At 43.5% G+C, this 12,986-nt stretch overlaps 1 protein-coding gene across 1 annotated transcript; it reads right to left on the reverse strand.

Moving 5' to 3' along the window:
- Positions 1 to 441: 441 nt before the first annotated feature.
- LOC311325934 (indoleamine 2,3-dioxygenase 2-like) lies at positions 442 to 10,654 on the reverse strand (the record flags this gene model as incomplete). Its single annotated transcript, XM_084458751.1, has 9 exons — positions 442 to 791; positions 922 to 1,070; positions 1,167 to 1,218; positions 1,398 to 1,515; positions 4,447 to 4,546; positions 4,816 to 4,934; positions 5,116 to 5,235; positions 6,728 to 6,823; positions 10,565 to 10,654. 9 exons carry the CDS (start codon positions 10,652 to 10,654, stop codon positions 442 to 444), a joined length of 1,194 nt encoding a protein of 397 aa, XP_084314877.1.
- Between the last annotated feature and the right edge of the window lie 2,332 nt (positions 10,655 to 12,986).

The raw sequence follows: 12,986 nt of genomic DNA on the forward strand, positions 1-12,986 counted from the left end.
AAATAAGGCCGTAGAAAAACGCTCCATGTTGCTGATTGACATCCTCCTCTAGACATCCTCCTCTCTGGAACAATTACAGTACAGCTGTTGCTGTTCTGGCAGGTTGCCTGAATCACCTAGGTCAATTGGCATTCAACCATTTACGAACCAAACAACAAGGAGGCACCTTGCTCAAGGTTGGAACTGAAAGACAAAAGTCAGATTTGAAGGGGGGGGGGGAAATAGCTCAATGTCTTCAGATAGAAGGAGCATGCGTTCACAAAGAGGATAATGTTAATGTAGTAGTCATAGAGACATGTAGCATTTATTTATTATTTTTACACTTTATACTGTATGTTACATGGTAGCCAGGGCACCATTTAAAACAAGACATTGGTCTAAATTGCCTCCCCTGGTAAGTAAATATTTAATTAATTAATCAATAATCAATGGCTGTATGGGTTATATGTCTGAGATCAGTATTCTGAGGGTGGCGTCACGGACGCTCTTGAGGAACACCATGGGTCTGGACCCCCCAGTACCAGTATCATCCAGCACTCTGCACACCCCTCTGAGAGGACAGCCTGAGGCGCGGGCCTGGGTCCCTGGTACGGTGATGTACCGGGCCACGGCGCACAGATGGTAGCTCCGCAGGTCCGCCAACGCCAATACACAGCTGTCGTAGGCGTGGCAGATGGACCAGCTAGAGCATGAGAGGACATAGTCTTGCAGGGAGGGACAGAGGGACAGGGTCTCTATGAGCTGACGGTGACTAGGGAGCATGTAGTCACGCATGCGCTTCAGGTAAGAGTCTGCACATGAAGGACAGGCAGTGAGAAGAAAAAGACATCATTCTTCCAATCAGATTATTAACCGGACTGAGGGCCTTGCAGATAAGAACTGGAGCATCGCAAGGGTTCAGAGTTCAGAGTGGGGTCATACCTGACTGGTCATCATGACGAACCCCCAGCAGCGCATCGAAGCACTGGATGCAAGAGCTCTGAGCAGCACTTCCTCCAGACAAAAGAACAGGTTTGTCAGAGGCCCCATCATACCACAGCCCTTCTGGCAACATTGGGTTATCTCTCCACCTGGCACAGGACAGGTCTTTTTTATATTGTAGGTTCTTTGTTGACAGAATTACACTGGAAAGACACTCATAGAAAGTATGAATGGCATGTGCTTACCCAGAGAAAAACACCCTCAGAGTGCCATGGAATATGGCTGGGTCTACATGCTCTGAAAAGACATATTGCTGCGTAGTCAAGAACAATGATAAATGTATCCATTTAGTGTATGAATTTATACAACTTTATGATGTTCATATCGTCTTGCTAAAAGACAAAAGTATAAGGACTAGGAAAGAACATACTTGAATACACTTAATAAGATAAGGTGTGTGTGCGTACGTGACCTACTATGCATGAGTTTGAACATTTCCTTCATCTTCCTCAGAGACTCGGCCACCTTGTCAAGGCCTTTCTGTAGCCTGATGATGTCACAGGTAGCCATGGCATTCATCACCTCCAGTGCTCCCTGCAGAGTTCAGGAGTATTAGACAGTAGGGATGGTACAGAATATAAATATGTCATTGGGAAAGGCACAGCAAATGTGATGGATTTTTTTTTATTTTATCCAAAGCTATTCATTATTTTTTGGGGAAAAACATGTGCGTCATCCACATTAGCATTTTGTTATGTTGGTGAGTGAATCAAAGGAGACGCCGCGCTACTCCGATGAGACCACTAGCAATGACTACAGTGAGGCGGTAAGAGAAGGACAAATTTTTACTCACCCGTTGTCAGATAAAGTTGAAAGATAAAGCAGCAAGTTTCTTAATTCAGCTAATGTTAGCTGGCCATTCTGTTTTGGTAGGTATGGATTCTAAAGTATGTTCCACCGGTAGACTTTGTATCCATTGCAGTAACGTTATAGAGAAAAAACATGGCTAGAGCCATAACGTTAGATAAGACTAATATTATTGTCAACTAGACAATAACTTCAAAAAATAGGCTACACTCAGTCTGAGACTAAATGTAGCTCTTGTGGATGTTTCCTACATATGTGGTACTGCTGCCTGCATTGTTGTAGTACTGCTAAGAACATTTTGCAGCGCACTTCATTCATGTCCAAACTGTTTTGCTCGCTTCATGTTGTTGTCTGACTCTGTGAGAGCGAACGTTACTAGTCAGGTGACAGCTGGCTTCTGAAATGGTAGCACAGCACCTTCTGTTGGATTTAAGAGTTGTTTTCGACCACATCCCAGTTGATATAGCCTGATATCAGACAGTACTGTCAACTCATTACACTCCATTGACAACTTTTAGTGTCTGGATTCGAATGTCTGGACCCAGGCTACAGTTGATGGGCTATGCACGTAAATTAAAAAATTGACTGTTTAATAAGTTTAGTGGGTTAGAATTATTATCTGGTTATCAATTAAACGGTTAATTGTTAAAATCCCTACAGACTGCAAGATCAATATTGAGACAGAGGAGATGAGAGAGGGAGTGACATAATAACAGATGAGAACTCATAATTTCTGGAGTCACAGTTAGAATCTGTAATGAGTCTGAGTCTTAGAATCTGTAGTTTTCAATTGCAGTTTGTATTTCCAATGCAAAACAGATGTTTTTATTTATAGGTTTATTTATAGGGTTCAGACAGTTCATAAACCTAAAGTTTAGTTAAAAATTAAAATATAGTGAGAGATGAAAAGTAAAATATGAGTTTGTGGAAATATATTTCAGAACTAGTTATATGCCTATATTAAATCAAATTGAAGGCTAAAAAATTGCATTGGCAATGAATATTAGGTTAGAAAATATGATTTAACCCAACTCCCGGTATAAACCATGCACACTTCAGGTTTATATCAAAAAACAGATACAGATAATTTTGTTAGTTGAACAGATACAGATAATTATGTCTCAGTGCAGACAGACAGGCTGACAGACAGACAAACATTACATTACATTAGTCATTTAGCTGACACTTTTATCCAAAGCCACTTACAATAAGTAAACGTCAGTGTACTACTACTTGCCAGAACTCACAAGTGCATCTCCTTTCTAAAACAAGAGACTAGGGGCCAGATGTACTAACGTTTGTGAGCGCAGCGTAAACAGCACCTTGAGCAGTCCGCAGAAAGCCACGCGGGGCGTCTTCTGTTTGCATACAAAGCCTGCGCCTCAATGCGCAATCAGCGCATGTCACCGCCGTCAAACCGTAATGTGCGCAGGGAAAATACAGCGACTTGCAGTACACAGTCTTGCTTTGTCCATAATTAGGCTACCTCTGTGTAATTGACTGCTTTAAATGATGAGGATTGATGTGGTAGGCTATCTTTAGGCTGGTCATTGCTGTTGATGGTGTAAGGCGATGATCACATCGGCCTTGTGTATCTTATTTGCAAGTGAATTGTAGGCTATCCCTGGCATGTATTCATTTTCTAAAGCTAATTGTTTAATTACAAAACCTTGTAGCCCTGAATGGTTCCAATTGTAATTAGTGAATGTCTGCAATATCAATGCTCCAGTCCACGCTATAATCATAATTTACTGCATTTTAATAATTCCAGGCCTTAATACTGTACATCAGGACATATTAATTATATCTGAGACCAATTTGATTAGTAGGCTATGTGACCTCATTACACCTGCTTTCCAAAGGCGGATAAATTTCACCGCAAAACAGAAAACAGTGTTCTTTACCCCACAGCTTTCATACATACAACGGGATATTAATAAGTGTCTCCTTGCGCATCTCCTCACCGTTTGTGCGCGTTCACACCCACCTTTCCCTCCACCCTCCCATGAATGCATATGCATGAGTAGGAAAGCGCAACTTGCCCTTCTGTGGTCCTGCGCCAGGCAGAATGCGGGTCGACCCATGTGTGATCTGTTCCCACATATCATGTTGTCAGGCGCATGTTGTGACGGAATAACTACAAAAACGGGCGGTAACATGTTAGTACATCTGCCCCTAAGAGAAGGATCTAGTGCTGAATGTAAAGTGAAGAGGTGCTTAAGAGTGCTGGTAGTACTTCCTGAAGAGGTGAGTTTTGAGCCTGAGGCAAAACATGCGCAGCGACTCTGCTGTCCTGACCTCAGTGTGGAGTTCATTCCACCACTGTGGGACCGGGACAGAGAAGAGCTGTCGATCGACTGCAGGGGCCTCAGAGTGACGAGGCAACCAGTCGCCCCGAGGTAACAGAGAATAGTGGTGGGGGGGGGGGGGGGGGGGTAGGGTTTGACCATGGCCTGTAGGCTGGAAGGAGCTGTTCCTTTCATTGCCATGTAGGCTAGTACCAGAACAAACAAACAAACAAACAAACAAAAATCAAACACACAAAGACGGACAGACAGGCCTACCAACCGACAGACAGACATACAGGCCAGCTGACAGACAGACAGACAACCAAACAAGCTAACCAATTGACAGACAGACAGCGTGAAAGAGACTTGCCTGTATCCCTGAGCTACCAGCCTTCTCGACCAACAATGAAACCAGGAGGAATCCCCTGCAGCTATCAGACCCGGGAAAAGAGAACACCAAATCCAAGTTCCTGTATTTAATTGCACATGACAATCACATGAATTAATCACATTAAACGGAACAAGGGAATTTCCATTCAAGAGTTCAAGTAGGAACTGCAACAGACATAAATAATATAGGTAGGTAGGTAGGAAGGTAGGTAGGTATTACTTTATTGACATAATGTACTCACCCCATATTCATGCATCTGAAATGACAATACAGTTAGTGTGTGTCTGCCTTCCCTTTACAGAACTACTACTGTGGCAATAATGTTTAGAGGTCATGAGTAAAACTCACCCTGCAAGGTCCTTGAGTTTCCAGTTAGCCAGGACGCAGTCAGTGTAGGTCAGGATGGGTGGAAGGCCAAGCCTCTTGGACACCAGCCAATAGGGCAAGGCCAGGGCTTTGGGGAGAACCTGCCAATCACAGAGCATTCTGTGATTTCACAAGCATCATTCATGGTATCATGAATTTCAAAGGAGAACTCCTGGGCCCTAGACATTAGGGCCCAGGATCCAGAGCTTGTTCTGGTGAGGTCAGTGAGTTCATCTCCAGGTTGTGGTCCAGGATTGGGGATGGAGTAGTGCTTGTTCTCACCTGGGCGGGCAGGTGTTCCCCCTCCTGCCACACGTAACCCATAGTTACGAAGCCCAGAGCCAGGTGAGCCAACCTTAGCTCCCGATGGCCCCTCAGGTGGTGAGGACTCAGAACAGGAATCTGTTGGCACAGTTGATGACCTGTGGTCACTGACCAATGCACATAGTCTCCTAAGAATCTAAAAGCCAGCCACAAGGGGGTCACCCACACTACACCTTATTAGCTTCTTTACCACACAATATTACCTGTGTTTAGACCTCAGGAGCTACCCTTTTGTAATGAAAGATTCAGGGAATAGGCTCACTGTAACTAAAGCTGTGCACCAGTACTCTCAACCTGCCCTTTGCAGATATGACTGTAGGTTCTCATTTTATATGGATTCATCCTTATATCCATTGAATGGCTGGCTAGTATGTGTGCACCACTATACTGTACCACCTTGGGAACTGGCTCCTCAACAAGCGATACTTTTATACAGGAATCTCAATATCATAGAGTAAGAGACTACAGTACACTGTATGAAGTGAATATTGTTGTGCCAGCTTTTTCTAATCTATTGTATTAACAGAAATTCTACTCCATTACGTTTCACCTATCCTAGGCTTTTCTAGGCACTGTTTTGACTGTTTTGACTGTTTTCACTCCAGGGCCCCGTCTACACTGCTAGAGAGGATTATTATTTAAATAAAATGAAAAATCAATACCTCCTCAGGCACCATACTCCCTTTCCTTCACCCCTGCCTTAATTATTATTACTTATTATTTCAAGTCCTACAGTAGGTCCTCAGAGGATACCTTATAGCAAAAGAGCCCTGTAGTGCCACCTGACACCAAATACAGTAGCCCTGTGTAACAGCATGACAATTAAAACCAAATAGGACAGCTTTATTTATGAGAGTAAATCACACATTCTACAACAGAGAGTTTGGATACTTGATTCTAATTGGCTAGCAGCTGTGGTAAAATACTCTGTAACCCACGGCTGCGACCGCATAACAATTAGTATTAATGCGCCGTCAATCTCATTGGCGAGGCCACTGATAAAATCAAGCGGTAGGCTATGCTTTGCGTAGCAACCACTCGCAGCAACCTCGCCTTTTTCGTATCCTATTACAATAACGCACTCATCAGTTCGACTCCAACACTTCCACACCCCTACCAGCAAAAACGAGTGCTCTGGAGAACTGTTTTAATAACTGCACCATAGCTGGAAATATTCAAATAAACGTGAACCACCCGAATTATGCCTTATGTGAACAAGGTCAAAAATAGGCGAGATAGCCTATGTTGCCTAGCAACCATTTAATTCAGAACTATAGCCTATCGCAGAAGATTTTGTAAATACTAAAATGATAAGAATGATCGGTAAATAAATGATTGAATGTTACTACTGTGTGTTTTTTGTGAATATATATATGTAGTAACCGTTGTAGAAAAGCAATTGACCACTTGAGGCATTGGGTTTAGAGAGGCACTGCCTCTCGTGGTCAGTTGCTTAAATGTAGCACACAGTATCTGGAATAGAAAGAAATACCCTGGGTGGATCAATCAGAGTCACCATGCCCAGCAGTCTGAATGACAAAGCCCAAACATTGTTCTGTTGGTTTCGCACCTCATGGACCAGGTCTCGTAGTTGATGTGTGTGGATGAGGTGTGTGAGGTTGCTGGCCAACTCGATCCATACACGGTAGTACTCTGGAAGGTCGGTCTGAAGAGGACAAAGGTAATGTTTTCATTCAGGACACTACAGCAAGTATCCATGACCGGTTGTGTAACTCAAAACATAAAATGTTATCTAGTCTCAGAAGTTTCTCATTGATCTATTTTTTGACACAACAGCATCAAGTCTATGGGTCGATAGAGACCACAAGAGACAAGCTATGGGCTTGTATGGGCCCATGCTAATGAAATAGAGAGATATCAATAGCCCTAAACAGTTATTATCTCTTTAACTCATGAGTCAATGGAGAGTATAGGTCATTGGAATTCAGGAAAGTATCAAACTTTTCTTCTCCTAATAAAACACAACATGTACAATGTGAATCAGGATGAGCAGTCTTGTATGAGCTCTACAGCTGTAGTATAACTTAAATTCAGGGACTCACTCTAATATTCAAGGATTCAATGTTTATTACTGTATGTCCAAAGTAAACCTAGAAATGGTGCTCAGAGAGCACAGACCGCATTTCGTGGCCCTGTGCACTCCAAAATTGAATGGGTTTTAAATTGGCATGCCACACCCCTCCATCGAGTTTCATGAAAAGCAGTGTGGTAGTTTTTGTGTAATCCTAGTCCAAAAAATGAATGGAGGTGAATGGCCATCCAGGCCGTGTTTGGACGGCTCGTGATTCAGTGTGATGGAGGTAAAAATGACTGGAGTTGAATGGGTAGCTGTATTTGGCCGGCTGTGTTGCCTCCCTCAGGTCACAGCCAGCAGGGGACAGTGCGGTACGGCGCAAACCCCAGCCCAAACCCTGTGTTTCTAGTACCCCCACACAGGTAGATGGCTACTTCTACAACGGAAAGTTTGGATACTTGATTCTGATTGGCTAGCTGCCGTGGTAAAATACTCTGTAACCCACGGCTGCGACCGCATAACAATTAGTATTAATGCGCCGTCAATCTCATTGGCGAGGCCACTGATAAAATCAAGCGGTAGGCTATGCTTTGCATAGCAACCACTCGCAGCACCCTCGCCTTTTTCGTATCATATTACAATAACGCACTCATCAGTCCGACTCCAACACTTCCACACCCCTACCAGCAAAAACGAGTGCTCTGGAGAACTGTTTTAATAACTGCACCATAGCTGGAAATATTCAAATAAACGTGAACAACCCGAATTATGCCTTATGACTTATGTGAACAAGGCCAACCCAAATAGCCTATGTTGCCTGGCAACCATTTAATTCAGAACTATAGCCCATCGCGGAAGATTTTGTAAATACTAAAATGATAAGAATGATCGGTAAATAAATGATTGAATGTTACTACTGAGGGGCGAATTCACTAAAGCAAATTGCGCCCGCTAATTGCACCATAATATTGCGCGTCAGTTGCGCCCGCTATGTGCTCCGTTTTAAAAACCTATTCACTAAAGACATTGCGCTAATAATATCCCAGCGCAAACACGCCCATTCGGTGTTTGCGGCTGAGTGCAATTTGCTGCTGATATAGGAAATGACTATAAATACTGCGCATACAGCGCATACAACTCGTATGCATATCATTGGACGATGGCAGACAGAAAAAGAAAGATACGATTTTCAGACAGCGAACTTGAAGGCCTCACGGAAGAGGTTCAAAAACATGTCTCACAGCTTTCGGCAAAAAATATCACGACTGCAGCAAAAAATCATATTTGGGGTTTAATTTCCCAATCAGTCAGTGCCATTTGTGTGTGTACACGCGGAAGACTGCAAACGGAGGTGGAATGATTTAAAAAGACGAACAAAGGAAAAATTGTCATTTTATGTTATGCAAGTTGCAGCACGATGATCTGGCATACTTTTGGGGGAGTGTATAACATTGCCCCACCGGTACGATCTAGGCATCTAAACGGCTTTTCAGGATTCCAACTGTGCACCCAATCACACCGCGCGTCCTGATGTGAGCCCAGTTGTACGCCGCCTCTCCAACGTTGGAAGGATTACGCACGGGAGTCATCATCCATGGCTGAAGATGATACCTGCCGTCATCTATGATACAAAAGCAAAATATTTTCAAGACCATTGAAATAAAACAAATATTGTGTAGGCTATGTTTTTATTTATGTATTTATAGGCTACCTATATCGGCCCCCAGCCGTTCAATGAACAGCTATAGGGAATGCGCAGTTTCGCGTATAGACTATTATACGCACAGTTTCGTGCTATGTAGGCTATTATATTCATTGGGGGAGCTTGGACTCGCTGGGGACGGGTGGAGAGACGCATAGTCAACTGAGCCTCCCCAGACGCGACTTCATCCTCCAGTTGGCTGAAGAGCTGCGCGCTCTGGTGTCCAAACAGTTACCGCGGTGGTTCTAGTGTTAAATCAAAAAGTGACCTTCTTCTAAATATTCTCTCACGAACAACATGCCTGGCATTGCGATGCCTTTGCCTCGCAACAATCACTGCTGCCATGATCAGCGGACAGGCTGGCCGCGACACACCCCTTGCGCTTAAATACCACCACGTTTCTGAAAACGGTATTAATTTCACTTTAACTGCGTGAGGCAATTTGCGCCGATGTTTGTGAATTGGGCGGGTTTTGCAATAATGTTCATTTGCATAGAAAGGGGAACATTCTCCGCCCATATTACCTAATTTAAATGTCAGCTAATAACACCGGCGCAGAGCAACGCAATGACGAACGCAACGCAGTTAACACCGTATTTCACCCTTTGCGAGGGCTTTGTGAATAGCAAACATAATTTTTGACTTATTTGCACAGGCTTTGCGTCAGTAAAAGCTGCGCAATCCTTTAGTGAATTCGCCCCCGAGTGTTTTTGTGAATATATACATGTAGTAACCGTTGTAGAAAAGCAATTGACCACTCGAGGCAGTGGGTTACAGGGGATTTTACCACAGCTACGGGGCATTGTTAGGCCTGACGCGATAGCGGAGGGCCTAAAACCCCCGTAGCTGTGGTAAAATCCCCTGTAACCCACTGCCTCGAGTGGTCAATTGCTTAAATTCAAAATGTTGTTTTCATTGTGTGTAATCCTAGTCCAAAAAATTAGTGGCAAATACAAACTGTATTTGCCTGGCTCTGTGGTGCCACCCCCGGGTCACAGCCGGCGGCGGGCAATGCGCTGCACTCCACACAGGGAGCTGGCTTCATTCTAAGTTTTGTTTTCATTCGTCGATCAGGCCTGTGATCTGGATCTGTTCCAAAATAGTATGAGTTCTAAGGAGGCCCATGATATACCCGTGCATCGAGTTTCATAAAAATCGTTTTTCATAGTTTTTGCATAATCATAGTCCAAAAAATGAATGGAAGTGAAAGGGCAGTCCGGCTGAGTTTGGGCGGCCTGTGGAGCCGACCTGTGATTTAGATCTGCTGCAAAATTGGATGGGTTCTAAGTTGGACCATGCTACACCCTTCCACCGAGTTTCGTGAAAATCGGTCCTGTAATTTTTGCGTAACCTGCTAACAAATGCACACACGCATGCCACTGAAAACATTTCCTCTCGCCCTGCGCTGTCGCTGGGGTGGAGGTAATGAAATGCTCAAATGACCTGCAACATTATGCCGGGAGGGTTGCTCAACCCCACTGCTTGCATTATCCTGTACCAGGCCTATACACTGTTAAACAACACAAGAACCTCACGCTCCCTGCTTGGTTTACCAATGCTCTGTTTCCGCCAGAGCCTGCAGCATATCTGTCACGTCAGAAAAGTAACGAGCAGAACACACGTCTTTGGTCAGAGATGACAGAACATCAGTCTTAGAACACAGGTCTTACCGCTGGCTGCTCCAGAAGGAACCCACACTCCCCAGACACGTAGAAGGAGTCCAGGTCGATGTGCTCCACTGCTCTGTTGTGCCGCTCCATGGTCCGTGCTCCAGTCTAACTCTATCGGCTCTATGCTAATCTGTCTGTGCTGGTGAGATAGGGAGCGCTCTAAATGTCTGCCTGCCCGGGAGAGGGACTTCAACTTCTGGAGCTGTTTCACTCTTGTACACATCCCCTTTATAGCCATTCCCCTACCATCAAAACTTCCACAGATCACGTGACATCACAACATTTGAGCTGTGCAAGAACGTGCTAATGAGCTAAACCAGTTCTTTAACAGGTTCAACACATATAACTTTTCAACACAACTGAATTTAAATAGTTAATTAAGTAAATGTAATCAGTTACTTTTCACCTCAAGAAATCTGTTGCAGCTCACAGCATCTTAAAAAGGTGTGGTTTTGGACAAAAGTTACTGTAAGATGCATTGTGACACAAAATAGACAATATTGTAAGTAAGTAAGTAAGTAAAACTTTATTTATATAGCGCCTTTCACAGCATGAATGCACAAAGCACTTCACAATACAAATAACACATAACTCTGAAAAGGAAAAAAAGAGTGACATACAAAATACAATACAAATACGGGACACTACTGCACGTGTACAGTACAGTACAGTACGTATGCACAGACAATACTGTACACAGATAATACTCCAAATAGACAACCTGGGCAGGGAGTCCGCGTTAAAGGGCCATGTCACTACATAATAGTTTAAAGACAATATGCAAATCCTTCCTTGTTAACTTTACAAACACGGTATACCTAGAAGGCAAGACTGGACAATATTGCGAAATCCCCAATCCCAAGCTCCCTAAATTAAAACTGTCCTCACAGCCAATTAAATAATAATGTACTGGCAAGCTTTAAAAGCTAGTGCTCACCACATCAAATCATTAATTATGAATGCTGCAAAATGGGCCAGCAACTGACATGGGGGTGCATAATTTGTAATCTCTGTCAGTTGTCGTAAAATCGAAAGAAAGAAGCATTGGGTAAAGTTGCAATACTGTAGTTATAGTTGGACTAAAGCTTAGGCACCTACCTACAGTGTGTGTGTGTGTGTGTGTTTAATAGAAGAAGAGTAGCTGTTATATGGCATAGGCTTATATACAGTATAGGCATATTTCTCTGCGGGTGCCTTATTGGCACACGGCCACTCCAGCAGAAAGTGAGGTTTGGGAGTTTGTTTTTTGTTGTTCGCATGGAGTTATGAAAAAAAAAATGGTTGAGAACAAAAATAGTTAAGATAGGCCCTAGACATCTAGGGAGGTGGTGACACCAAAACACGACATGCAGGAAGCGACAGTGTACTGCGCCACCATGCCGCATGTGAGCGACTTGTTCAAAGACATTTCGGCACACTGCCGGGAGCTGAGATTGAACCGGAGATCTTCCGATCCCTAGCCGGACACTATCTCCCGAGCTACGTGAGTGTGAACTGATGTAGCCTACTTAACAGTGGCAATGTGCCAGGTGCAAACAAACAGGTTAAATGGCAGGTGATTTGTTCTCAGATTATTATTCAATTGGGTGGGATCTCACTCCAACAAAAGCCATAACCTAATTGAAACTCTATGGGAAATGTACATGTATGAACACATTTATGCAATTGTACTACTGATGTTACTCTGAAGTTAGGCCTCTGTCCTGTACTGACAGAGGCCCATATATTCTTGTTGATGTGCAGGACCGTGAGAAGGGACAAAAATGTGTAAAGATGTTTCCTGTCAAATGTGAAAAGTATTGCAAACTGCACCGATGAGCAAATAGCTCCACGGCTGCGCCAGGCTCATTTGAATGTATGTAAATTAGGTACATCCTTGCCCCAAATAAGCCTTGCGTCTGATCCACAAAGACCATGAGCTAACTGTCACACATAGTTAGAGAGGTGCAAATACCGCTTTTGAAAAGTTGGTTTTTAACTGCACAGTCAGCGCGCACTCTCTCCTTCTGTCTCTCCTCAAAACTTTGAATGATACTCAATTGATATTGGATGATATTAAGGGTGAAATATATATACAGAGGGATTTAAAAATAAGTCCAGCCAGCTGTGATGCACAGAAACAAATATAACTGATATTTTCTGCAAAAAAGTGCGGTCTGTCGTTTTCATTGTGATCCAATCTGTATCCTGAAATATGGAGAAAAGCTTGAAACACTGGGGAAATATCAGACTATATCCAATATCTTGTATCTGTATACAAGAAAAAATGGCATTCATTTGGTGGTAAGTGCGACACATATAAGGGGCTGACATGCCCAGGCTCTCCAGGGATCATGGCAGCAGTTATTGTAGCCAGACGAAGGCACCGTCATGCCAGGCATGCGCAAGAATGCGTAAATGGCAAAACATTGCAATCATGGGT

Source organism: Borostomias antarcticus (genome assembly GCF_949987555.1).
Source record: "Borostomias antarcticus genome assembly, chromosome: 25".
Lineage (NCBI taxonomy): Eukaryota > Metazoa > Chordata > Actinopteri > Stomiiformes > Stomiidae > Borostomias > Borostomias antarcticus.